This window comes from Bolinopsis microptera, chromosome 9 (genome assembly GCF_026151205.1).
Source record: "Bolinopsis microptera isolate Bmic1 chromosome 9, MBARI_Bmic_1.0, whole genome shotgun sequence".
In the NCBI taxonomy this organism is placed as follows: Eukaryota; Metazoa; Ctenophora; class Tentaculata; order Lobata; family Bolinopsidae; genus Bolinopsis; species Bolinopsis microptera.
The window spans coordinates 12,174,467-12,201,444 of record NC_087080.1 but is presented as its reverse complement, the minus strand read 5'-3'; the positions used below and the strand labels follow the sequence as shown (position 1 = coordinate 12,201,444).

The 26,978-nt window shown below is 38.0% G+C and overlaps 1 protein-coding gene across 2 annotated transcripts in view; it reads left to right on the top strand.

The window, feature by feature from the left end:
• Positions 1-12,916: 12,916 nt before the first annotated feature.
• Positions 12,917-26,978, top strand: part of LOC134820632 (GTPase-activating Rap/Ran-GAP domain-like protein 3) — a 29,425-nt gene continuing 15,363 nt past the window's right edge. For both annotated transcript variants that reach the window (XM_063831134.1, XM_063831135.1), the window contains exons 1-15: positions 12,917-12,989; positions 13,113-13,212; positions 13,351-13,451; positions 13,728-13,792; positions 13,996-14,086; positions 14,425-14,500; positions 22,156-22,254; positions 23,914-24,017; positions 24,295-24,612; positions 24,745-24,912; positions 25,092-25,248; positions 25,911-26,060; positions 26,176-26,295; positions 26,491-26,624; positions 26,844-26,925. In XM_063831134.1, coding sequence (XP_063687204.1) covers positions 12,963-12,989; positions 13,113-13,212; positions 13,351-13,451; positions 13,728-13,792; positions 13,996-14,086; positions 14,425-14,500; positions 22,156-22,254; positions 23,914-24,017; positions 24,295-24,612; positions 24,745-24,912; positions 25,092-25,248; positions 25,911-26,060; positions 26,176-26,295; positions 26,491-26,624; positions 26,844-26,925 — 1,792 coding nt within the window. In that variant the 5' untranslated portion in view covers positions 12,917-12,962. The remainder of the gene's footprint in view (positions 12,990-13,112; positions 13,213-13,350; positions 13,452-13,727; positions 13,793-13,995; positions 14,087-14,424; positions 14,501-22,155; positions 22,255-23,913; positions 24,018-24,294; positions 24,613-24,744; positions 24,913-25,091; positions 25,249-25,910; positions 26,061-26,175; positions 26,296-26,490; positions 26,625-26,843; positions 26,926-26,978) is intronic.

Below are 26,978 nucleotides of genomic sequence, written 5' to 3'. Positions count from 1 at the left end.
TTCGCAGTTACTGCATACTATCTCTAGAGCCTTCATAAACTCTTTCTTAGTGAAGCCTGCATTCCTCAACATACTCTGCAGCTTGTTTGCTGGAGTATGAGCAAACTGCCTATGCAGTTTCAAGGCTTTCTTTTTCATTTCTTTTTCATCTGTGCCACCCATAGTATCTTCAGTAACTGTCAATACCAACTGCACACTTGAGTCGCTGAGACATCTCCTTCTGTTGCACAGGGGTACACAGTAATGTCCTGACTTACACTCAAGCAATTTGACCTGTTCTCCGTTAAACATCATTATGTCTTTGGTTAAGTCAATTACTGCTCCTGCCTTCTTCAAAGAGGGTTTGCTCAATAGTAGGGGTAAGTCACAACTCACAACATTTGCATCGATGAGTATTTTCTGCGTCCCTATCCTCCCTGGTATCTTTATCTTTTCAACTGAGGTCACCTTCTTACCATCTCCGAACTTGAAAGGGGTTGCACATTCAGTTGGAGTCATCATCCGTCTTTCTTCTTCTCCCAATGTTTCTGCATACTGTTCAACCCAGTTTCTTCCAACCACAGTCTTTGTGCAGCCAGAATCAATGACTGCACACGATAGTGTCTCGAACACTAGGGAGCTGAAATCGGGCTTCTCCTGAATGAGGGTGCAGGTGGTTTCTTCTACCATCAGAGTCACGTAGGCGCTTCCAGAGTTCTCTGATTCCATTTCTTCCTCCGCGAAGTACTGAGCACCTCTTGCTTTCTTTGGACAAAAACGAACAATATGGCCCTTTTCTCCACACTCAAAACAGCCGCTATTGAACCTGGTTCTAGCATCTCCTGAATTATATGGAAATGAAGTTCCTCTGTTGGTTCCTCGGTTATTTCTGTACGGACCACTGTAACTCCCTGAACCTCTTGAACCTCCTCTAGAGTCTCGTCTCCAGTTGTTGTTGTAGGTAAAGTTACACTCTTCTGGCTCACTCTTTATCACAGTAGTTTCACTTCCGTGTTGCTGACTGTCGGTGTTTGGGAGTCGTGTGAAGATTTTCCCTATCGTTTTTGCCATCTCTGCATAGGTCATACTCTTCACAGTTGCCAATGCAAGATCAACTTTCTCTGGTGCCAGCTTGGCACTGTTCAATACTCTATATGCAAGTACTTCTTCTGGCAGCTCGATCTTGTGCTTTTTCAGATCGTCGTACAACTTCTCGAACTCAGATATATAACTCTGCAGATTCATTTCATCGCGCCTTTCATACTGTTCGAACTTACAGTATATTTTATATGCTATATGTGACGAGTCTTCCTTGTAGATCTTATCTAATCGAGCTATTATCTGCTCCAAGCCATCCTCAGCTATGAGCACTTCCTTGCCCAAGGATCTAACATGGTTCTTGACTTTTCCTTCATTCAGCTCCAAAAGAAACGCAGTTGCCCTCCTCTTCTTGGGAAGAGCTGTAAACTCACTCCACAGATCAATGTCCAACCTCCAGTCTTCATAGCAGCGACCTTCCTTGTAAGCCGGTGGAGCCTTGTATCCAGTCCTATTGTTACCCAAGCTTGGTGCAGGTGTCTCCTCTGAGTTTTCACCTGTCATCACGGTAGATCTCAAATCAGCAGGTTCACTTCCTTGCTACCAATGTGAAATGGCAAGTACCAGTGAAAGCAATGAAACACCAAGGGTATAAGGGAAGGGATATCAAACAAGGCTCCACTAGCCTAAGACACATAAACAGGGAACATATCTCCTGAAACAGTTATATAGTAGTAATTGAAAGTATTAAACTATGTTAATGGAAATACAAACATTCACATGCGCATCTCTTTCCATAACTTTGACTGAAGGCGAGGATGACAGGTCCAGCTATATGACAGATTATCTTTGTGTGAACGAGGCAGATGTGAACTCAAAATTGGCTGAATGTAAGGGTATTGAACCTAGATATCACGAGAATCTCGACAATGTGAAGGATTTTGCCTGTGGAATTGAAACGTGCAAGGAGAACTTGTGTAACTCAGGTGGGTGATTTTGGAATAATCAAATCGATTTTAAGAATCAGTGGTATCAGTGATATACCATAATGATTTTTTTAAAAACTGACTAATTCAAATTGTGTAAAATTATTTTAGTCGTAGAAGAAGCAGTATTATATAGTGCTCATGTTTTACAGTTTTAGTAAAAAAATAATCGAATTTGTTGCAGATAGATAAATTAAAATATAATATATCAAACATGAAAATAACTCAGGTGAATAGAGACATATATAATGAAGATATCTGGAGCGTGTGAGGACAAGAAAAAATTTAGATTAGAAGATTAGAAGATTAGAAGACCTTGTATCACGTGGTGACCCCCACTGTCGCTTCACTACTACCCCTGTAGAGTTTCGACGATACAGGTTGTAGGTTTACAACCTACCAGGACGCGCGCCGAGTTGGACTCGTCGACGGTCCAATATATGGAACAGATATTTTACAAGTATCACCCGTTAACTATACAGGGGGAGCCGCGCACTTGTGCGCGGCGGGTCATACAACGTATGACAAAGAAGACCGATTGAAAACACATACATATGAGATTTTAGATATCTTTGAAATTACATTTTGATTTGATCAATTTTTCATACCTTTAGACCTGTTCTTTTAATTCGATAAACTTATACTGTGACTAGTTTCCCTGTCCCTGTCCAAGACATGTTGCTATAAACCCCTCTGGGATACTGCTAATGTGATTAGCAGTAAATTAATTACCTGATCACACGTAATGAATAAACTCGTCATGCTTTGTATCTTGGTCATCTGAGAAGCTACAATTCTCATTTTTCAGGAGAAACGTAATTCGAATGGCCACACACAACTTAATAAAGGTATTTGATAGACTATCCAAGCTATCAAATACCTTTAAAACGACAAATTAAGTCTTTCATAAATTTAGTCAAATGACTGGGCCGCACGGTGTCACCTGGTTCGCCATGTGATGCCACGTGACGCAGTGCTGGTTGTAGGTTTACAACCTACCAGGACGTGCGCCGAGTTGGACTCCAACTCCAATATATGGTTAACGGGTGATACTCGTAAAATATCTGTTCCATATATTGGACCGTCGACGAGTCCAACTCGGCGCGCGTCCTTGTAGGTTGTAAACCTACAAAGTGCTGGTAGTAATATTGTACCTAATTGTTTACAAGAGTTAGATTAGTTAGCGATACTTGTGTTATCGTATTATACGTATCACAGCACGGATTGCTTGTAGAGGTTTGTGAATCTATTTGTGTACGGTACAAATTATCTTACCCTGGCCCTCGCAATTCCCATTCTTACAGTACTTGTACCCTTTCTACATCCAATAACTTAACCTAACTAACTAACCTGACTAACACGTGTCTTCCTCCGCAAAACCATCCATAATCTATTACACTAATCCTACATAATCTTACACTAAATCCAACGGCTCTTCTACACTAAACCACCAGCTTACCATATTACACTAATGAAATAAAATAAAATAAAATAAAATAGAATAAAATAAAATAAAATGAAATGAGGTATGTATATCCCACTCATATGATTAACCAACAACACAAGGAACGTGGTTAACCAGGCCATGTCAGAGCGGCTGACTGTGAGTGATGTGAGCAAATGTGTAAAATTGAACTAAATTATAACTCATTATAAGGCTAAGACAAAATTAAAACATCTTTTATTGTAAACCCCATTAAACTTTATAGAAGCAGAAATCATACAATACATGTAGGTATAATAAAGGTTAGTACAATTTTTGTTTAGCTGAAATTTTTGTTTTACTGAGTACAGTGACTCAATCAACCAAAAGAGAAACAGATCCTAGAAAGATAGAGATCAAGACATAAAATGGAGTGCGGTAAAAAATAAAAGGCAAGGTGTCTTGCAAAATGAAGACAAATGGAAAGAAAAAATATCAAAACTGATTATATAAATGGTTATTTAATATTCGCTCTCAGGCCTGCACGGAGTAGAAGGATTGGTGCCGAGAAGATCGCAGACGTCGAGTTTGTAGATGATGTTGCCCTTATCACTGATACCATTGAAGGGGCAAAACTACTCCTGGACAGGCTTGAGAAAGCAGCACTGAGTGTTGGGCTAGCCATGAACGGCACTAAAACTAAGTTCATGACTCTGAACATGACAGAGGAGGCGAGTAGTCTTAATAGCTGTTCTGGAAACCAGCTGGAAAAGGTCACAGACTTTGTTTACCTTGGAGCTTGGATAGCAACAACAGAGAGGGACCTGCGGGTCAGAAAAGCTAAGGCTTGGGCAGCCTGCCACAAGCTAGAGAAGATGTGGAAGTCTGACCTTAGAAGAGGACTAAAGATCCGTCTATTTGTTGCTACTGTGGAGTCAATACTTCTTTATGGTTCTGAAACGTGGACGTTGACAGAGCAACTGAAGAAACGCAATGATGGCTGCTACACTAGAATGCTAAGGATGGCACTTAATGTGGATTGGAAGCAGCGAAAAACCAACAAAGAAGTCTATGGCAACCTACCGAGAGCAACCATGAAGATCCAAGAGCGCAGGATGCGACTAGCAGGCCATATCCACCGGCACCCAGAACTTAGTCGCAAACCGCTTGTTACTCTGGGAACCAACTCATGGGGTGCGGAGTAGGGGGAGACCAGCCATGACCTATGTTGATAGCCTACGAGCTGACACGGGTCTCAACGACACTGGAGAAATGGGCGGACTTATGGCGGATAGAGTTTTATGGAGACAGCGCATCAATACTCGGACGCTGAAGCCGCCTTAAGTCAAGTAAGTCAATATTCGCTTGAAGCAGTTGGTATCAGTATTCAGTAATACATCTCAACATCAGTGGAAGAGAGTTCCATGCAGCCAGTGCTTGGTTTGAGAAACGTCTGTCATCAACTTTGGACTTTTTATTCTTTGGTATCTTGAGCATGAGATGGTCACCCGCGCGGTCTCTTCGACCTGGTCATGGCGTTAGAAAGTTCTGTATCCACTACAGAACTGATTTATGGGTTAATAGACAAACTCTAAAGATGATTCGCTGGTCTATAGGGAGTATGTGGGCCTTCTTATAGAAGGGAACCAAGTCCGTGGTTCTGTTTTCTATGTTATAGATGAAACGAACTGACCTATTAAGGGGGCAGGGGGTCTTTATGAAATTTCTCTCAAAGTTGATTTTATAGTTGTTTCTATTAGAGGGGAGTAATATCTATTTGCTACTTTTGGTCCCGTGGAAAAACATTGTTCCTAGTCGAAATTATTGCCGGTCAAAGGTCAGCGCTCATGTGTAATTGTATTGCGCGAGCGATTTTCAATCGCGCGCCCTGAAAATCGAGTCTAAAAATCATGGCTATGTGAAAATCATGGCTATGTGAATATAACTAAAAACAAGTTAATCCTGTTTTCAAGAATGCGCGGCTTTGGCGGCCAGTTAATATTGACTTTTAAATAGAAATGTGAATATATTAAAATTTAAAACTTTCAAAACGGCGGCGCGCGCTTCGCGCGCGAAAAGTGGCATGCAACGTATGTCAAAAATATTATTATATTATTATTGTAAAATAAAGGGTAAAATTTTAAATTCGTTTCACTATAATTTGTTTCTCTTGATTGTAAATAAAGGATAGAATTTAAAATTCGTTCCTTTTTGTATCACATCGTGACCCCCACGGTCGTTTCACTATAGTGGAATTTATATTGTTACACCCCTGTAGAGTTTCAACGATACAGGGCCGGGGGAGCCGCGCACTCGTGCGCGGCGGGTCATACAACGTATGACAAGTTTCTTTAGGGTGCACACAAAAGTTGAGTCCCTTTTTTGTATCTGAACCAGTCTGTCAAAGTCTTGCTGAAAAACATTTTTACCCAATTGACAATCTAAATGTAGGCCTCCTGACAGCTCCCATCCAAAAAGTATTTCCTATATTTTAGCGATATCAGTTTCCTAATAAGAGTTGAGAATGCTTTTGTGAAATAGCCACATGGCTATCAAATAAAGCGGGCTATTATATTTTAGAACGGCCGGTGTTCGTTTGGAACCTGTTTCCGACCGGATATTATATTCGGCTTTAATATTTGGATCTGGTGCCGGTTCCAGTTTCCAAAAATTTTGCCGGATGTTCAAACAGAAATTTAAAAATAAAATGTTCCTGAAATTATTATTTTTTGTTGAAAGTTTTGACCCAAATGTTTGGAAAACTAAGATGTTTATGTAATTTCATTGTCAGTACAAGATGTCTTACTTAATGTCTTACACTGAGTTTCCTGATAAAGAAAGACAAAATTTAAAGAAAGACAAAATTTGTATTTACCACAAAACAATCAATACATAATGTTATATTCATAAACAATAAATAAATTCAAATTTCAATTTCAACCACATATACAGCACGGCGCACACACAGCCACACATTGTTAGGAAATTCTTAGGTGCAGCTATAAGCGCCACGCACAGGATCTATTTACTCATTAATTGTTATCTTACAATTACATGTCACATTTCTTAATTACTAGAGCCAAAATTTCAGAAGCAAAATAATTTAAAGGAAATTTCTGTCGTTCGCGCAGTACAAGCCGTGAACACTACGATCCAATTAAATAATGGAGAGATTCTAAAAACCATGCGCTTATTTGTGATTGAGCACGCACCTCTGTGAAAATCAGTACTGCTCAAGTATGAAGTACTAAGCAGTACGCAGTTCTGCGTAGACAGTTGTAGCACAAGTTTCATTCAACTACCCAACTATGTGACATGTTATTAATCAACTATATACAGCAAACACAAGATAATAGAAAATAAATCATAAGATCAAGTGGCCGAGTAGTCTCGACTCACCCATAGCTTCTCCATAAACTTCTATCATGAGCTTTGTACACTAAATCTTTGAAATTACTTAATACTCTAGTAGCAGGGCATAGTTGAGTGTGCACTTCGATGTATACGATTTCTGACAACACAGGGTTGTTTGTTAGGTCATTCTAAACCAGAATCGTTTAGGTGGACAATTTGTTTCGCTAGAGACAACCCTATAGGGCAAATTTTCTAAATTACCCTCAGTCGCGTATACAGGATTTTCGTATTTCGGCTCCTGAAGGTCATAGAGACTTCATTTTTTGGCGTAAAAATACCGCAGTGGCCACATTTATATACAACTTATTAATCAATGTATGGTCTAAAATTGTTTGTTCCCGAGATATCTGCAAAAAACTAATTTAAGCTCAGGCGTAGGCACAAATTTCATTAAATTTGTATCTCAGCTTCTGAAGGTCTTAGAGACTCAAACTTTGGCTTAAAATGACCGCAATGCACATGTTTATATTGACACTATAAAGGTCATAAAGGTCCAGAATGCTTGCTTTTGGAAAAAATCCAGAAAAACTGATTTTCACTTGGGCGAGTGAAAAAAATCTACTCTAGAAGCTAATTGAAGTCGAGTGTGCAGTTTGGTGTCTACAAATTTCTAGAAACCAGGTCCTTTGTAAGGTCATTCTGGATCAGAATTGATAAGGGTACGCAATTTCTATCAGTAGTTCCAATCCTAGGGGGGAAATTTCTAAATTACCCTCTGGAGCAAATATATGACTTTTGTATCTCGGCTTCAGAACGATGTAGGGGCCTCTCTTTTAGCTCAAACTAACTGCAAAAGCCACATTTACATACAAGCAATAAAGCAACATAGGGTTTATAGTGCTTAGCTTTGGAGATATTCATTAAAAACTGTTTTAACTTTCGTGCATCCTAAAATAGTAACATCATACATGTACTTAATTTTGGTATCCTGGGCTAAAAAAGTCTTACAGACACTTTACTTGCAGAACAGCAAAATGTTCAGCATGAACACATTCAGATAATATTTATGGAGCAACACAATTCAGTTTCAGAAGCTCCTTCCAGCTATCTTATCTTATCCCCAAATGTATACATCTAATCATCTCTCTGGCTACTTCAAACCACTTCAATCCCCAAATTTATACATCTGACCATCTTCCTGGTTGCTTCCATTTCGTTAAAGCCAAGGCTCGACCGGAACCGCTTGTTTGGCCGGGACTGGATTGGGAAAAAGTGGCCAGGACCGGGATTAAGACCGGGATTAGGGATCGGGATTAAGCCGGGATCCCGGGTCTTACACAAGTTGGTCTCTCTCCAGTACTGTTTGGCTATTATGGCTAATCAACTCCAATCCAACCTCATGTAGTAGAATCTACTTCTAGTTTCCTTCAATTCTGCTACCTCCACTCTAGCTCCTTCTAGCAATCTCTGAATGCTATTTCCTGCTTTATCTAGCTTCCACCAACACCAATAATTGTTGTTTAAATGGTTACCACTAGCACCTGCAAATTGTAGCCCTATCCAGCAACCTCAGACGTACTCCTACTCTGTTCAGCTATTGCCAGCACTTGCAAATTCTAGCCCTATTAAGCAACCTCAGACTACTTTCTGCTCTATCCAGTTAACACTAGCAAACGGTACCCACAAATTTTAGCTTCTTCTAGCTACTTCGGGCTACATCCATCCATATTCAGTTGGTTGAGCACTCTCAAATTCTATCTGTTTTTACATAAATTCATGCTACCTCCAGGCTCCAGCTAGAATTTGAGGGGTGCTTGTGCTATCTGGATATAGCATAAGGTATTCTGAGTTTGCTGGATAGAACTAGAATTTGCAGGTGCTAGTGGTAGCTTAACACCAATAAGTGGATGCTGGTGGAAGCTAGATAGAGCAGGAAGTAGCATTCAGAGGTTGCTAGAAATAGCTGGTTTCCTCTCCTCAATGAGCTGGGAATTGTTGAATGCAGCTGAGGCAGCCGGAAAGAGCCAGAATAAATTGTTGCTGGCGGTGCTATAAAAGGCAAGAGGTAGCTTAAGTTAAGTTTGCTAGAAAGAGCAGAGGTTGGAGGGGCTAGGGGGCCTTGCAGTAGTAGCTAAATAGAGTAGCCGAAGTAGGTGGAAAAGAGCTGGAATTGGTGGTTTCTGCCCACTGGTGGTACCTGTATAGAGCAGGAGGTAGCATTCAGAGGTTGCTAGAAAGAGCTAAAATTAAACGTGCTGGGTGGTAGCTGGGTAGAATAGGCATGGCATGGAGGGGTAGCAGAATTAAAGGTAGCTAGAAAGTAGATTCTACTTCATGAGGTGGGATTGAAGTTGATTAGCCATGATAGTCAAACAGTACTGGAGAGAGCCCAACTTGTAGTAGCTATTTGATTTGACCAAACTAATGCCTTTCATTGCTTTATAACGAGATAGTTAGATGTTCATGTATAAATTTGGGGATTGAAGTAGTTTGAAGTAGCCAGAGAGATGATTAGATGTATACATTTGGGGATAAGATAAGATAGCTGGAAGGAGCTTCTGAAACTGAATTGTGTTGCTCCATAAATATTATCTGAATGTGTTCATGCTGAACATTTTGCTTGTACTGCAAGTAAAGTGGTCTGTAAGACTTTTTTTAGCCCAGGATACCAAAATTATTACATGTTTGATGTTACTATTTTAGGATGCACGAAAGTTTAAAACAGTTTTTAATGAATATCTCCAAAGCTAAGCACTATAAACCCTATGTTGCTTTATTGCTTGTATGTAAATGTGGCTTTTGCAGTTAGTTTGAGCTAAAAGAGAGGCCCCTACAACGTTCTGAAGGCGAGATACAAAAGTCATATATTTGCTCCAGAGGGTAATTTAGAAAATTCCCCCCTAGGGTTGGAACTACTGATAGAAATTGCGTACCTTATCAATTCTGATCCAGAATGACCTTACAAAGGACCTGGTTTTCTAGAAAATTTGTAGACACCAAACTGCACCACTCGATATCAATTAGCTTCTAGAGTAGATTTTTTTCATCCCCAAGGGAAAAACTTTTTCTGGATTTTTTTCCAAAAGCAAGCATTCTGGACCTTTATGACTTTTATATTCAATAAAACATGTATTGCGGCTTTTTTTAAGAAAAAAAGTTTTTGGCTCTAAGCCTTTCAGAACGGATACAAATTTAAGAAATTTGGCCTACGCCTGAGTTAAATTAATTTTTTGCAGATATTGGGGAACAAAAAATTTTGACCATACTTTTATTAATTAAGTTGTTATAAATGTGGCCCACTGCGGTATTTTTAACCCCAAAAAAAAATGAAGTCTTATGACCTTCGGGACCCCGAAAAACGAAAATCTCGATACCGAGGGGGTATTTAGAAATTTCCCCCTATGGGGTTGTTCTAGCGAAAAAAATTTGTCCCAAAGATTTGGTTTAGAATGACCTAACAAAAAACCCCCTTGTTGCCCAAAATCGTATAACAAAGTGCACCCCTCAACTATGCCTGTACTAGAGTATAAACTAAATCTTTTATTTACAATCACAATGATGTGACATTTAATTGTTTTAAAGCAAAAAGTGCATTAATTTTTTCACATAGCCATGTGTATACGTGTTTTGCGTGCACGCTTGTTTCACAAGCGGTCGCGCTACTGCAAGCGAGAGGGCTCTGGTTAGAGCAATTAATTTTTAATAATAATTGACGTAACCATGTGCTTAAATCACATCTATGATCTAGCGACTTACTAATCACTCATATTATTTGTTTGTATTATTGATTATATAATATGTTTACACTAGCATATATTATGATGGAGATATACATTATATAATTGCTTTAATCTTCAACACTGCTAAACAAACAAATACCTACCCGCCCATCGATGAAGCAGTCGCCAAAACAAAGCTCAAAGTTAATTTACTTCATTTTGGAACTGTAGAATGTCAATAAATAATTAGTGTTTCAATCGTGTATTTGATGGGCAAGCACTCGTCATTCGAGGCCGAAACAAACGGCACAGGCTCCGCCCCGCAACCACGAAGTTATGTAAGGCGGGGCGGTGGTTTTGAGCGCCGACACTCAAGACTATGAGAGTCCTAAATTAAATGTAGCGACTCACCATCGTCAGCCGTCAAAAATTTCAAATTTGTAAGTTAAACTCTACACCTGATATAACATTTGATTCACGATGTCAATCCTTCGCATATACATGGTTGCGAGAAGATGCATACGAAGATAATTCAAAATGTACAAACCTAGAATTATCCTCATAGAAAGTTTACAATTAGATGGGCAGGATGGCTGGGGATAGCTGTTGATGAGCATAATTGAAGAAGACTATTCAATATTATAACTTTTTAATCTCCAAAACCTTGTGTGTACATACGCGACTAACCTTTGTTTTGTTTTGAAACCCCACGGTGGAGGCTGGCGTGTGCCGCAATTTATTAATCAATGGTAATTACATGATAAATGAAATTATAGAAGTCACACTAAAATATAATAATGTAAAATAAAATATATTATAATAAATGCCAGTACTAAAAGTACTATATAACTAACGGTCTGCAAAACTGATAGGAGTCGCAATTTGTAAACATGCTAATTACTGTTTAATAATAATAGATAACAAGTTTTGCGCGGCTGATGTAAGTTCGGCATTGCATCATGGCAGTGAAATTAAAATGCTACAACAATGAGACTCAATAATAATGTTCCTATCCACAATCCACAATCCGCATACTACATGAATGTGACTAAAGTGACTCAATCTGTTGAGTGATCTCAATCTGTTGAGGGATTGTAATCCAGCTTAACAATTTATTCATTTGCCAAGATTCACCCTCTTATGTTATTTATCAATTATCGATAGTATTAAAAGTCAATGCATTATCAACTTGCCTTCTGATAATAATGATAAAGAACTTTCTGAAAATATTTTTTCCCGATCCATGACTCGTGCCGAAGGCACAAAAGAGTCAAGGACCAAGGGTTAGCGATCGAGGTTTTTTTTTTTGATATATGGTAGCTTTGCGACCGTGCCCTGCGAGCGTGCGTGCGTGCGTACGTGCCTGCGAGCTCGTTATCGCCCACGTAGTGACTACCTGCGCAAAGTTTATTTGCGTGATAATCTGAATTATATAATTGTTGGCGCGCGGCGCCGAACCAACCAAGTACATATTAATTTCATCATGTACGTATCCCACTAGGCACTAATTGATAGCATATTATTATTATTTGAGTTAGTATTACTATTTTGCACAGATCCGTGTCAGGTTGCATAAACAATAAACATATGGTTACAGAGCTTAGAAGTATACACGATTTCAAATTCAATATAGAATTATATTAACTGGGCGGCGCTCGGCAGTCGGCATGTCACTTCGCCATATTTGCATGTTTTATATAAACAGTAAAGACTGGGCCGTCCCCAGGTTGTATGGAATATGATAAATACGCCATCACGGATCGGGAAATTGAGCGGCCATCCACAAAAGAAAAGCGGCCGCATTTCTTGTTAGGAAGAGCAATTGTTCTACGTATGTTTTTCCTGATTTAAAAAAGTAATTATAGTTTTAAATATTGTAATTTATGTTAAGTTATGTAAAACGTTTGACCCTAACCATAGTTATGGGAATGTAGATCTTATCTCATTGTTTTAAGTCAAGATGTCTGTCTGGCATGTGATAACTTGTTGTTGTTGTTGCAAGACGTGGTAATCTGCCGAGATAATGGTCTTTGGTCATGAATTGCTGGTTTGTAGCATTGCAGAAATGCAACAGCACATTATAAGCTCATTTCGATTGGTCGCTCTTTCCTGTGAATTGTTCCTAAGACACTTTTGGAGTGAAAATTTATATTTGCCCATGTTCTCATTGACTGGATCATCAATCAAGATTCAAGAAGATCTGTAGCCTTGAAACCCCACAATCCACATCCAGAAACACGGCAGTCCGGCAGTCTGGCTACAGGGGTAGATATTTGACTGGGAGGAAAACTTTTTGGATGTGGGTGAGACCCTCACAGTAACAAACGTTGCTAAGTAAAGAAGAGGTTTGGCTAAAAAATCCATGGTCTACTAGTACCTTATTAGACCTAAATATTCTTTTTTAACAACAAGCTTTTATCATTTTAGAATGTGAAGTACTTAGTTTGGTGATGAAGTTGAATTATGAAGTTTTGGGAAGAAAACGGAAGGGTGAGATTCTTTCATATTTTTCTTTCAGGTTTATGTGGTTTATCCTTGCTTTTAAAGAGTTATATATCTGATTAATGACAGGGTTTACTAATCATATATTTATTATGTATACAATATTACCAGGCTAGTGGGCGAGGAAGTGTTGGGTCAACTCACAGTGCCATACATCTTGAGAATCCAGAATCACATCTCCGATGGTACTTCAAGTATTTTCTTGGAACAGGTGATTACTTCATTTCTATCCTTATATCCTTTACTTGCAGTATACTTGAGCTTCCACTTATTATGATAATCATTAGTTGAGTTTCTATGTAATGCATGAAACTTTTGCTAATCTTATAATAAGAAAGTAACTTTTCAGCTCATCAGAACTACTATGGCAAGACAGCAGAGAAGAACATGTTCATTCTATCTGTTGTAAAATCAGATGAACACTACAGAGCAATTCTCTGGGCTAAAACTGTATGTTCTGCAGAAGTTTACTCGATAATGTTTTAAACACTGCTCTTTAGTTGGTGCATTAGCCATTAATACACTATCAAAAGCAGATATCAGATCTCTGTGGGATGATCATTTACCCTTTCTTGGCATGAACTGGCAAATATTTAATATACCTATTTGTAAAATTGTGTGAAATTCAAATTGTTTCACTTCTGCAATTATATTAACTCCCTATAAAACAGAGCTTATATAATATTAATGAATGTCATGCTACTCCTTTACAAAACATTTCAACAGGGGCTACAAAGAATTTATTTGCCCGTAAACTTGCAGAAAACCCGGAGTCCCCAGTCAATATGCCAGTAAGTGAGGAGATGCAATTAGAAACCTACCCTGTGTTTGATTCAATGTGTTACCCTAATGTGTCACATTATAATGAGTTACAAAAGAGAATCTTCACGTATAATATAAATTTAATTAAAAGACAATGACTGTGACTGTTGTATTAAATCAAACAGCCTCCTCGCATTAAGATTTCGAGTAAACTAAATCAAGTGTTTTACAGAGAGTTTGGTGATATAAACGTGGTGCGGGCCCCCCGTGAGATCAAAGAAGCAGAGATACAAAGAGATCTGCTCTACATCGAGGAGCAAGAGGTTCGTTTGAGGGCTGGTATTTGTGTGGTATTTGTGTGGTTATGTACTTCGAACTTTTTTACTGTTGATGTCGGCATTTGGGGAATAGTTTGTTTAGTAGTTAAAAAGGTGTTAATAGCACTTTCTGGCATCTAAAAGAAACTTGGCTTGCAAATAAAGGTGTTGGATCCTCGAAATGAAATTGATAATATTAAGACTCATCGAACTGCACTGCACGAAATTCGATTGCCAATACTAACGAAGCAACAGAAATAACATTTAAAAATAACATCTTCAAAGAAAAGAGCTGATGATTAGCTACCAAATATTTTGTAATATCAAATCTTAAAATCTCACAGGGAGCTATCAACTTCAAGTTTGGGGTGCTGTACAGAAAGAAGGGACAAAGCACAGATAACGAAATACTCTGCAACAGTGAGTTGTAACTAAGGAAGTTAGGAATTAGCACACATCGTTTAAGGTTAAAACTGCTGTTTTAAGTGTTCTATTTTTAGAGAGGGGATGTGTCGTATGTCACTTCAAATTCCCTCTGACACTGCCGCCTGAAAGTTAACAACTGACCTACGTAGATTTAATGAGCATTATAAAAGTACCGTATAATTATTTCATTATTATTAAAATTTAAATAGATCTGCTACCTGTTAGAGTATTATAGTCCGGTTTAAAGATTTTTCACAGACTCACCAGTTCCACAGACCCACCAGTTTCACAGACTCACCAGTTTCACAGACTCACCAGTTTCACAGACTCACCAGTTCACAGACTCACCAGTTTCACAGACTCACCAGTTTCACAGACTCACCAGTTTCACAGACTCACCAGTTCACAGACTCACCAGTTTCACAGACTCACCAGTTTCACAGACTCACCAGCTCCACAGACCCACCAGTTTCACAGACTCACCAGTTTCATTCTCACGAGTTCCACGACAACTTATGCAATACTTGGGGTGAATCTAGCACTCTAACCCTTAATATTTGGGGGCGGGGTAGCACTTCCGGCTCCTTATAAGTACACGGGAAGTTGAGGGATGACTAAGCCGGTAGCACCATCCCACTCCTTATTTAGGAGCGACTTGTTTAAATTGTGCTATTACAAATCGTTTCAGCGGATAGCATACGCAAATGAGGGGACAAACCTTTTTTTTATGCCTAAAGAAATAAGTTATACATTTTGTAATTCGCCCCCTTAATCCTAGACAATGAAAAAGAATTAAATAATTGAAAAGTTCCAAATGGCCAATTGCTGCTTATAACATGAAGGAAGTTAAGCGGTATGTAATTTGCCCACTTTTTCGATAGCTGACGACAGTTTAAATAGAGACGGGTTGTATTTGGGGGAAAGGGGTAGACAGGATCAAGGGGTGTTTAAATGTTTCCATGTTTAAAAACCCCTTGAACAGTTGAAAAACAAGGGATGTTGAAGAAATTAAATTTAGAAGGGGTACGCGGGAAATATTTAAAAATAGCTCTCAATTGTAATGGCTATTTGAAAGGTTTAGACTTCAGATTGTAATGGCTATTTGAAAGGTTCAGACTTCAGATTGTAATGGCTATTTGAAAGGTTCAGACTTCAGAATATACATCATTGATAATTTATTGTTCAGAGGCCAGTGTTTAAAGATCATCAAAATATTAGAGCTTACAAATGTGAAGGTTGCACTGCCCGATGTGAAACTGTAAACATTTGATGTGAAGAATGAGCCCGTGTACTTATACGGTTCAGATCTCTTCTTCTTTTTCAGCGATTACTCTTATATTTCACCTGCATCACGAGCTTTAGGTTAACGAAACCTCATCCCCTAGTATAATGTGTATAAATTTACTTACATATTTTCAGTTATGATAATATTCACACAGCACTCATATCACTTTACTCTTGATAAGTGTTAATTACTGAAAATCTTTAAAATTCCGAGATTCCGTGTTGAACTTTTAATGAGCTGGGGAACTGAAAATGTAGAAATTTTAAAAATTTGAGAGAAAAGTGGTTTCTCTGGAAACTTCTAGACATAATTATGTTATGTAACTAGTTTAGTTGTCGAACGTAATACGTATGTTAAAGAGTGAGGTGGTCATCTAAATGGTATTAAAACATTTTATCATAATATTATATGTTATATAATCTGTGTCATGATTTTGCCTCTCTGTTACGGCGTTACTTTTCATAATAATAATTCAATCATATTGTTTTCTTAGTAATTCTCTGTGCTTTCTTAGCAGATATTCTATTTGTTCATTATTCTGAATAATCTGAAGTAAATTCAAAGTGTTAGCAGGCTCCCTGTAAAACTGTCCTTATAAGGAGCAGTAAATAAAATACCCAGTAGTTGTAATAAAGTAATAAGTAACAAACCAGCTGATACAATTATATTTGTACAAGAAGAGTTGGAGGAACAGCGCCTCACTTTTGTGATTGGTATTCAAATTAGTGTTGCTCTTCTGTACTAATTTAGATGGTAACAAAAAATGAAATATTTCTTTGCTAAATTTTCCTTTGGAGCTTTGGCGGCTCCTAGAAAATATAACGTAACGAATAAATTAGCTAAACAGAGATACGGTCCACATGATACGAGACAATACACTGTTCACTGTGCACACTTCAATACAATACATGTTAATTGTTAATCTGAACATTCGTATGAATGTAGGTGAAAAAAAAAGTCATTTGTTGTATAAGGGTGAGGATTTTCCAAAAAAATAGTTATAACCCTTTCCTGATAAAACCTGCCAGAACTGCCCCCGTAACCTCCCCGATAACCTGCCCCCGATAACCTACCCCCAAAAACCTGCCCCAGAACCTCCCCCGTAATGCCCCCGATTTCCTGTTTTGATAAATGTCCCAGATAACCGCCGATAAACGTCCCAGAAACCCGCCCCGATAAAGCCCCAGTTCCTGTCCCAATAACTGCCCCGATAAAATGCCCCAGTGAATGGGGTAGAGATGATTTCAACCTCCTTTTCCCCTTCACTCTCCAAAACCGCAACCAAAAATATACTCCGAAAAGATGTAAACCTTTTGTTTTCTGTAGTCTTCTGTAAGTGTAAGTAAAATGAAAATTGTATTCCATTTCCCAGGGAAATTTTTAAACTACTTTAATTAATGTAGAATTGGAAACCCGGGTTTGGGGAGGGGTTTCAATATTTGTTTTGACACATGACAGTAATTCAAAGATTTGATTGGTCACTGCTGGAAGCTGATTTGTTAATGGCTGTCACGTGTCAGAAAAAATCTGGCTACCTCCCCCTTACAGTGTCCAAGTCTATACACTGTATATTGCATATGTCAACAGTTTTAAAATTGAAATATTTTCCAAGAAACGTCGAAATTCCTAGATTCATTAACCTAGCATCTCCTGAAGATTACAAATTTGAACATGATGTCCTTCTACTAACCACCCAAAATGTGGGTGTACCAAATTGGTGTGTACTACGCTCGGAGCTGATGAAAGCTATCTGTAATCTTAAACTTACCGGAAACGTGTCAGTTAGTTAAATTAGGTGCGGTCTAAAGTATTAATTATCAGTCTAACACACAGGCTGCTTACATACAACTTTAATTGCATGATACAAGTCTGTTTAGCATATCTAATTATTAGCATATTTAAATATTGAGCCATATCCAAATATGTAAATATCTATTAAATGTAAGTCCACTGATCCAGAGAACAGCTCAACTTCTCACCTGATTTCGCTTCACAACGTTTAATTCCCATCCTTCCTCATCCAAAACCTGTATGTACTATGTATTTTGGCTAATGTATTTGTCCTACTCCCTCTTTTTGAGTAGCAACCCAAAAAAGCACGTTTAGGATGCCCCTGCAGAACCATGTGCCGATCCCAATATAGGATAGTATGAACAAGATATGAGTGTAAAAACAACACATGGTAATATAAGCGTGATACAGGGTGACTGACGGTTCTTCTACTATACTTACAGTTTGTGTAGCTCATAACACACTGCATCCCCCGCTACAAACATACTCAGCTAAAGATATGTATTATGAAGGAGTAATTTTTATCACACATTACACACAATCTGTGTTGTGAAGAGAAGAGAAAACGTGTGTTGTGTGTGTTTCTTCCGGAGGGAAGGGAATTAAACGCTCTTTTGTTACCTGTAACTTCTTACAATTATATCTATTGTACATGTTGATCTTTACTATCCTTCTCTGCAAAACTGTATAAAGGTTATAAGTAATAAATGATGAAAATGTTATGTTTTTTGTCTCTGAATTACTGAATAACACATACATATAATATAATGACACGTCGCTAATATAATGACACCTATCAATATTAGAGTAGTGGAAAAAAGAAGAAAAAAACGAATATACAAGTGAGAACTTTTTTTTTTAAATAGGAAAAAAACCAATATACAAGTGAGAACTAAAAATAGGAAAACTAATACTTAGTTTTAGTTGGCATGTGAACGGTGAATCTTCAATTCCTCTTCTGTATTTCCACACTATTAAGCCTTAATTCACAAAGCCATGTTTTTTTGTTGGAAGATCCGTGTGAGGGACATTCTGGAATCTGGTTACAACAGTAATCTAGCTTTCTCTGAAGAGGAGTCTGAATAACCATGATAACACTGTGTTCAATGTTGACAATCTCAGGGGAAATGTTGTAATCTTGCTTCAAAGGTTTTAGTGGTTATTATTATTATTAGCTAAACCTCTCCCTTCTCCTCCTTCTTGGTGCCTCCTACTCCTCCTTTGTGCTCTTACCACTATTTAATAGAGGAGTTAATAGATCCCTAATTTTAAAAGCATGAATCCCTGATTTTATACGCATATTGGGAGTCCATTCAAAAAACCCCCAGTAATAAAATAAAAGTCTGTAGTTAAAAAATAAATGGATCAGGGCCCCCCCTGGAGCAGCCCCTTTACTGTGTACTTGTGCATAAGGGAATATAGTGCACATTATGTGCAAATTTTTTGACCAGGGTAAACAGAGATTTTGGAAGAAAATAAGATTTACATACTCGCTTAAATTTACTTTCAATAAATAATTTAATTTCTATCCGTCCCCCGTGGGTTTAAGTGGTAAACAGTGGTAAACACGGGTACCGCCCCAGGGGGGGGGTTCAAAACAGTCTTTTATGTAACGAGGCAAATTAGCAGGGACTAAATAAGATAACCGGGTACCCCCCAAAATCCCCTCCTTCGAAAATAACCAACATTCCCCTTTTTCCATTTTAGTAGTAGTAGTAACAATGTGGTACTCCCTTAACCTTTGCTATCGCAATTATCAAACCCCCCCTTTCCACTAAAAAATAGTAAGGGGGGGGAGGGGAAAGGGGGGGCCCGGGGGGGGGGGGGGGGGGTTAGTAAAAGTTCAGCGGTCTTTCGTACAGATATCTCCTTTATTTGAATCTCTGAAAAACATTTAGACTTATGGCATGGGGAGCTGTTTCTACTACCCCTCTCTGTTTTGTTTTTGCTTCCTTGAAGGTATAAAAATGCAGCTCATTTTGTGTATGTTACGGTGGGAGTAGAGAACACTCAATAAATTTCTACCCGCACCCCTTATTTGTAATCCTATTAAAAAATAGAACAATTTTGGGACTTACAATCTCAATTTGCAAGGAGCATCAATCAGGCATGAAAAATTGGTTTAAGGAATTTAGGAATTATCAACCCTTTTCTCATGGCGGGTAGTGTTTTAAATTAAAACGAATTTGATTAAAATGAAAATGTTTTTGATCATATGGAACTTGATATAACCATCTGTCAGGTTTTGGGGTTGGACCCACTTGAAACGGGTTGCCAAAACTTGTGCTTTGGCACTACATGATGGCTGAAATACAGAATTAGCGAATTTTTGCGTTTCGGTGGTCGCATGCAAGAATGTAATGTTTGGAGGGGATAATATGTTACAGTAAACCCAGTGAAATGTTATCCATCTAATGTGTGTGAGGGGCACAAGGGGAGAAAAATAAGGATAACTTATTGTGTAAGTGGCGTGTATTTGTTCCATTATCACTTTGAGTTTTTTACTCATTGTCAGAAAAGGAATTAATTAAAACGGTTTTTTTAATTTTTTTTCCTTTTTTTACCTCCCTATGGAAAAAATAAAAATCTTTTAAATTTGGTGGTGGTTTTCTAAACCAAGGTACATAACTTTCCCAAATTTTATTTAGTTTAGACCTCACGGTTTGGTTTCCGGTTTCCACATTACAAAGTTTCTGAATCTAAAAAACTAACCCCGTCAAATAAAAAAGTTTCTTCTAATTAATTAATTAATAATTATAATTTAAAATAATTTTAACTAATATATACTATCAGTCTCCAACACAGGGTTATGGGGTTTTGACAATAAAAAAGAAATCGGTTTTTTAAAAATTTTACAGCCCAGTTGTCTAACAAAACCCTTACCAATGTTTTGTACTTCCTGCAAAGGGGGCCCAAAAAAAATTTAAAATTTTTGTAATTTTAATTTAAGAATTTTTTGTTTTAAGTGGATTTTTTTAGAAAAAATTTAAAAATTTTTTTTTTAAAAGGTTTGTGGTGGTGTTTAAGTTGTTTTAAAAAATAAAAAATTTAATTTTTTTTTAAAAGGGGAAATTTTTTTTAATTTTGATTTTTAATGAAAAATTTTTTGGTTTTGGTGGTGTTTTAATTTGTAAATTTTTTGGTTTGATGTTTTGGTTTAAAAATTTTATGTAATAAAAGATGATTTAATTTAAAAGGGTATATAAAAAATGCCCGCTTTTTGCCGTTTGGGGGGGGTGGGGGCTAAAGGGTTTCAACCAACCTTGTTAGCTGCGGTCTTGGTTTTGAAATTGTTGCGTTGAGGAAAAAACAATTTGCAGCACGGTATCACGTGATGTCTTGCTGACATACTGACTAGCAAACAAGGTGGTTTTATTGGCTGTCAGCCAGCACGTGACCATGGCAACAGCCAATCACAAGCCAGTCTCTACACCACGTGACAGGTGCGTGGACTGAAAATTAGGCGCAAAGCAGCTAGTACGTATAATTACAGGCTGTGTTGGTCTAACTGACTAACTAACTGCTTACACACGCGCTCTAGAGTGTAAAGTTGAGGATTAGAGTGAGTAATAGAATTAACACTTTAACATGTTTGATATTCGTGTTATTTTGTTTATTATACGTGTAATAATGTACGGATAATAACCAATTATTTTATACTCTACACTCTACACTCTACACTCTAAACTCTACTACTCTACACTCCTAAAGCGTACACTCGACTCACATCTTATAAGTAGTGTTCAAATGTTCTGAATTTATAACGTCAGAATTTATCACCTGCAAATCACATTATTCTGACACAAATATTACCACAATTCTTTGTGGTACTTTTGAAAATGTTATGTAATTAAACTAGAAACGTCTTCTGTCTAATAGAATATAGATAGTTATAAGTGGTACCAAGAGTTGTAGGCCACCACAAAGATATAGGAGGCGCCTCCATTAAGACTAACAAAGAAATCACATCAAGTATTGTTGATACCTTTAGTCAGTAATAATGGTATTGAGATATGAGCCGCAGTCACCATAGAATCTTAAGATTGATGGTCATCACGATTCACGAACACATAAAAACAATGTCTCTCGAGGTGTCCCGCTTGTTACTCGAATAGTTTCGGCTTTTCACGGCCATCCACAAGGGAGTATCAACTAGCGGATTGGTATAATGCCAATAAATTATAGCAGAAATCATATTACAAAATATTCAATGAGAACAAAAGAAAATGTCATTAATATAACGACCTCTATGGTTGTTCATTCTAATATTCAGAGGTAACCAAGTCTTCCCGACATAAAACCACAGTCACATGCTTTACACTGGACTACATAAATAACATTGCTACCAAGTATCAGTACAATTCAGGTTCATGTTTTTTCAACGTTCTGTTTATTTACTGTGAAAGTTTGAAACTCCCACTTCGGTCATCAACCGTTACCCGTTAGGCAGCAAGTCAGCCGTCTAGACCTGCCACAAGCTGGTATCGTGTTGATATCGTATTTTCTGGGGATATTTCGTATAGATCATGTAATTTTCGTATTTTTCTAAGAAGTGAAGTTTTCCAATTTTCAGACGATATTACACCTTCATTCGAGAAGTTTCTAAACTTGATCGGGGAGAAAGTGGCTCTTAAAGGTTTTAACGAGTACCGAGGAGGTTTAGACGTCAAAGGTAATGTCTTTCACTTTCGCTTTCACACTTATCTTAACTTTCGCTTTCACTTCTAAGTGTGATCAAATTTTGCGTCAGCTTCAACATTTTTAGAAAATTTCAGTTTCTGTTGATCTTCGGTTATTAAAAACGGAGAAATTTCCAAAGACATATACAACCGCATTGCCCCTTCATTAGTTTTAAAATGTTGTATCAATAATTTCAAAACAACGATCAAGTCTAACCCAGAACAAGAATTGCGCCCGTTGTTTCGTTTTGGCGGACGCTAGATTTCCATTTCACATTTACTATAAATTTAAGTATAAGCTCCAATCAGCTCACTTCAATCTTCATGGTAATAATATTGATAAATTATGCATCAAATACGGGAAACACTTCAAATTCAGTTCAATTGCCGTAGAACTTAACTTGTATCTGTAATTCAAGAAATTATCAGCAAAGGTAAACTATACTCAATACACTACGCGTGCCACGTACAAATTGGGCGCATTACCCAATAGTAATATTATACATTACATGCATCATATACATTAAAACACAGTCGCGCCGCGCATTCATAGATCACAGGCTATCTAAACATCACATCTCCGCAAGCAATCCTCGCGCGCGCCCAACTTTTTCGTTGCATGGTAACGAACGGAAGGAAGGAAGGACACACGACATATTTAAACCCACCTATCTCGTTTTCCAAAATCCACGTTTTTCTGCAAAATCGTCCATTCGTAACCTTTCACTATTGCCTTTTTTCAAAAGGGTGAAAAGGAAAAAATCTCAAAACATTTCGGTGTTCTAGTATTCTGCATAACTAATCAAAGTTGGACATCTGTATGTGTTGTTATAACTAGCATTTACAACAACATCGCATACATACCTTCTCTTCATTAGTTATATATATAACACCTACATTTGTATCAGTAATATAGGCATGGTATGATAATTGCATTATTCTTAAAAAGTCTTTTGTACGTGTGTGTGTGTGTGTGTGTTTACGTGTGTGTGTGTGTATTTACACGATATCCACTACTCCTGAAGCCTAAACACACAGTGTATTGGATAGTTGAATATACTGGTAAAGTTGCGGAGTTGCATAGCAGTAGTTATGTTGGAGCGCAGCCAGTGTGATATCATGTACATATAATATTATGTGCTGTAGTGTAACCTGCGTCCAGCAGGTGTCCGCTTACATTCGAAAATATTTTCTTTGTAAGTTAATGATACCTTCTCTGCCTTTCAGACGTTCCGCCGTGTCAGCTCCCTGTAATTTCTTAGTTTAGCGGGATGTCATTGACGTGAGGCGAATGTTTAGGATGTTTGTAGCTATTTCCGCCCGTGTTAAGCCGGTTTAACATATTTAAGATTAACGAAGCGTTCCAAATTGAGGAACAGGATTTTAAATGGAACGCGCGAAGTAATTTTATGTAGTCCCCACGTTGTTTTATCGTGTGCGCGCGTTCTATCATGTGCGCGCAAACTTATAGAATCACTATTTTCTTGGTACGTACACGCTTGTTGAGTGTTGTCACTGTTGATGCGGTTTATTATTTCTAGTTCCTAAATTCCTAACTCTGCTTCGCACTAATTTGTCATCGTTACAGCAAAATATGACCATTCTAGAAACATAATATTTGTCTCCCTTAACAAACTAACGCCCCAATTCAGGAGATACAACAGGAACACACACCTACAGAACGGTGATGGAAGGGAAACACATTATGTTCCACGTTGCTAACATGCTCCCTTTCTCTAAAGATAACCCTCAGCAGGCACGATCTTTTTTCAAAACTCATGATTTTTCCAATCAAAGCTAACGATAGCTTTGGTAATCGATTTTCTCAAGTCACAGTAGAAGTTTTGAATATCCAATTACGATTGTAAATACTAAATACGAAATCCCAACGATCATTTTCACAATGAACAGTTACAGTTGACGAATAGTTGAACACAACATATAGACCTTTCATCACAACACTCTGTCATTACAAGCGCAACACTCTTTCCTTTTATGACTCCAACACAAAATTAACAATCGATATTTCACAGGTGGAGAGAAAGAGGCACATAGGTAACGACATAGTAAACATCGTGTTCCAAGAAGAAGACGACGAGTTCGACCCTACCTGTTTCCTCTCCCAAATGAGTCACATTTACGCGTCAGTAACCTACAAGACGGAACAAGATGCCTATCTGCTGCGCGTTTTTAACGAGGAGGCGGTCCCGCCCTACGGACCTGAGATTTCTGGAGAGTACACGGACCATGACCACTTTAGAAGAGTGTTACTGGTGAAGCTGATGAACGGGGAGAAGGCTGTGTATGAGACTCCGCAGTTTGTTGCTAGGAGGGAACGCACTATTGATCAGGTAACGTAGATTCTTCACATTGGAATAAATCTGTCTGCATCTGGCAGCTCAACCAATGTGAAGTAAATTAATACAACTATAAACTTCTTGCCAAAGTTGAAAGAGCAAACTTCTTAAAAGTAATATTTCCAGCTACTTCGTGAGATCTACAAGAGATACGTGAGATGTGATGAGCAGGGCGAGCTCGACCACCATCTCAGACCATTCGCAGATCTTACAGATCGTATAATAGAGACTACGCCTCGTATTGGGAGGAAAAAGCGGTTTAAGAAAGCAGCTCGCTTTACAGAGAAGGGGCAGGTTAGTTTTCAAGTTGAGATCATGAGAGTGGATATCCACTTTTTGTGAGATGGTTGTTTTTGCTCGCTTGGTGGTATTCACTGGTCCTTTTTAACGCTTAGAGCAAAGAAATTAACCTATTGTTTCTAAATTCATCCATAGTTGAGAATAATCCATCCGAAATGATGTCCACATTTCAGGACTTGAAGTTCCAGAAGATAATCTCAGGACACGCCCCCACCAGTAAAAACTGCACGTCATTATCCCTCCAGAGGAAACTAGCCCACTTCTCAAACTGGAGATGTGACCGCGTGTTGGGCGATATTCCCCAGAAAATACACTGCGCAGATTTCTGGGGTATGTAGTTAGCTGGCTTGTAAATATTTCCTGATTTCTGGGGTATGTAGTTAGCTGACTTGTAAATATTTCCTGACTTCTGGGGTATGTAGTTAGCTGACTTGTAAATATTTCCTGACTTCTGGGGTATGTAGTTAGCTGACTTGTAAATATTTCCTGACTTCTGGGGTATGTAGTTAGCTGACTTGTAAATATTTCCTGACTTCTGGGGTATGTAGTTAGCTGACTTGTAAATATTTCCTGACTTCTGGGGTATGTAGTTAGCTGACTTGTAAATATTTCCTGACTTCTGGGGTATGTAGTTAGCTGACTTGTAAATATTTCCTGACTTCTGGGGTATGTAGTTAGCTGACTTGTAAATATTTCCTGACTTCTGGGGTATGTAGTTAGCTGACTTGTAAATATTTCCTGACTTCTGGGGTATGTAGTTAGCTGACGCATAAATATTTCCTGACTTCCGCGTAAATGGAGAGTTACTTGTTGCAAGATGTTTACCGTTTAAGTTTCCAAATCTTTTTTTGGTCCTATCAATGGTTATCTTCCTCCTATGTGTTTCCTAATTTCCCGTGAAATTAAATCGCGTGGTTTTCCTAAATTCTCCTAATGCTAGAGTAAACATTTTTATGATAATTCAGATATGTTGATAAGAAATTAAATTTCAGACACGTTTGTGGTGATGGGGTCAGATAACGGGTTGTCTCTAATAAACACACTGACAGCTGATGTGACTGAGATATACGACAGTCTCTTTGTACCTAAACAGATACTAGTTGTGGAGGAGAAGAGTATTGCTATTGTAAGAGCTGAGAAAGGTGAACTCTTGTTTTTAATGATAGATGCTGAGAGAGTTGGTCGTTATATTATTTAGTCGTAATATCAACTTTTACTGCTGCAGCTGTTTTCTGGTTCACATTTTTTGTTTTCCAGGTAAAAATAAGACTGGCTGTATATACACGTTCGACCTGTCAGCTCTTACGATGAAATCTCAATGCACTAAAAACATTGGAAGAAAGAAAACAAAACAAGAGAAAATCCAGGCAACCAAGGGTAAACTATTTTAGCCCCGGACTATTTTGATTTTACGAAGGACGAAATGAGAGTATCCCTTCAGGTTAACCCATGATCAACCCACTGAAGAGAGCGAAAACTGACAAATATCTTGTCTAATTTATTATTTATTCATTTTCTTTCCTTCGGTATAACATAATTAACACAATTAACTCAATTAATGACCTCTCACAGGCTGTTCGTTAGTGTGTTGCTACCTGACTATTGCTAGTAAACTCTACATGTCCGTTGTTAAACACAAGATGATCCAGCTATATGAGTGGATCAGGATACCTGGACAAGGACAGGGCTGGTTTCAGTGCAAAAACGTTAGTTTCACTTTCACTTTCATTTACTTTCACTTTTATCTTAGTTTCATTTTCGTCTTTTATTGTCACTTTCTCTTCAGTCATCCCCCAAAGTATAAAATTTTGTATTTATGTTAATATTTAAAGTCCAGAAATATATTTTATTCGATCAGCATAAGATATTTTTCAAACCAACAACGCTGACTACTCGATTGAAGATCATTAATCGTCGTTTTTCAGGATTTCCAGATCAGTGACGTTCAGTCGATGTGTATGTTCAGTAGACCCAGCGGGCTAAAGATATGTGTGGGAACCTCTACAGGTTAGCGTTATAGTTAGGTTAGTTAGTTACAGCTAGGTTCCTTTAACAGAGGG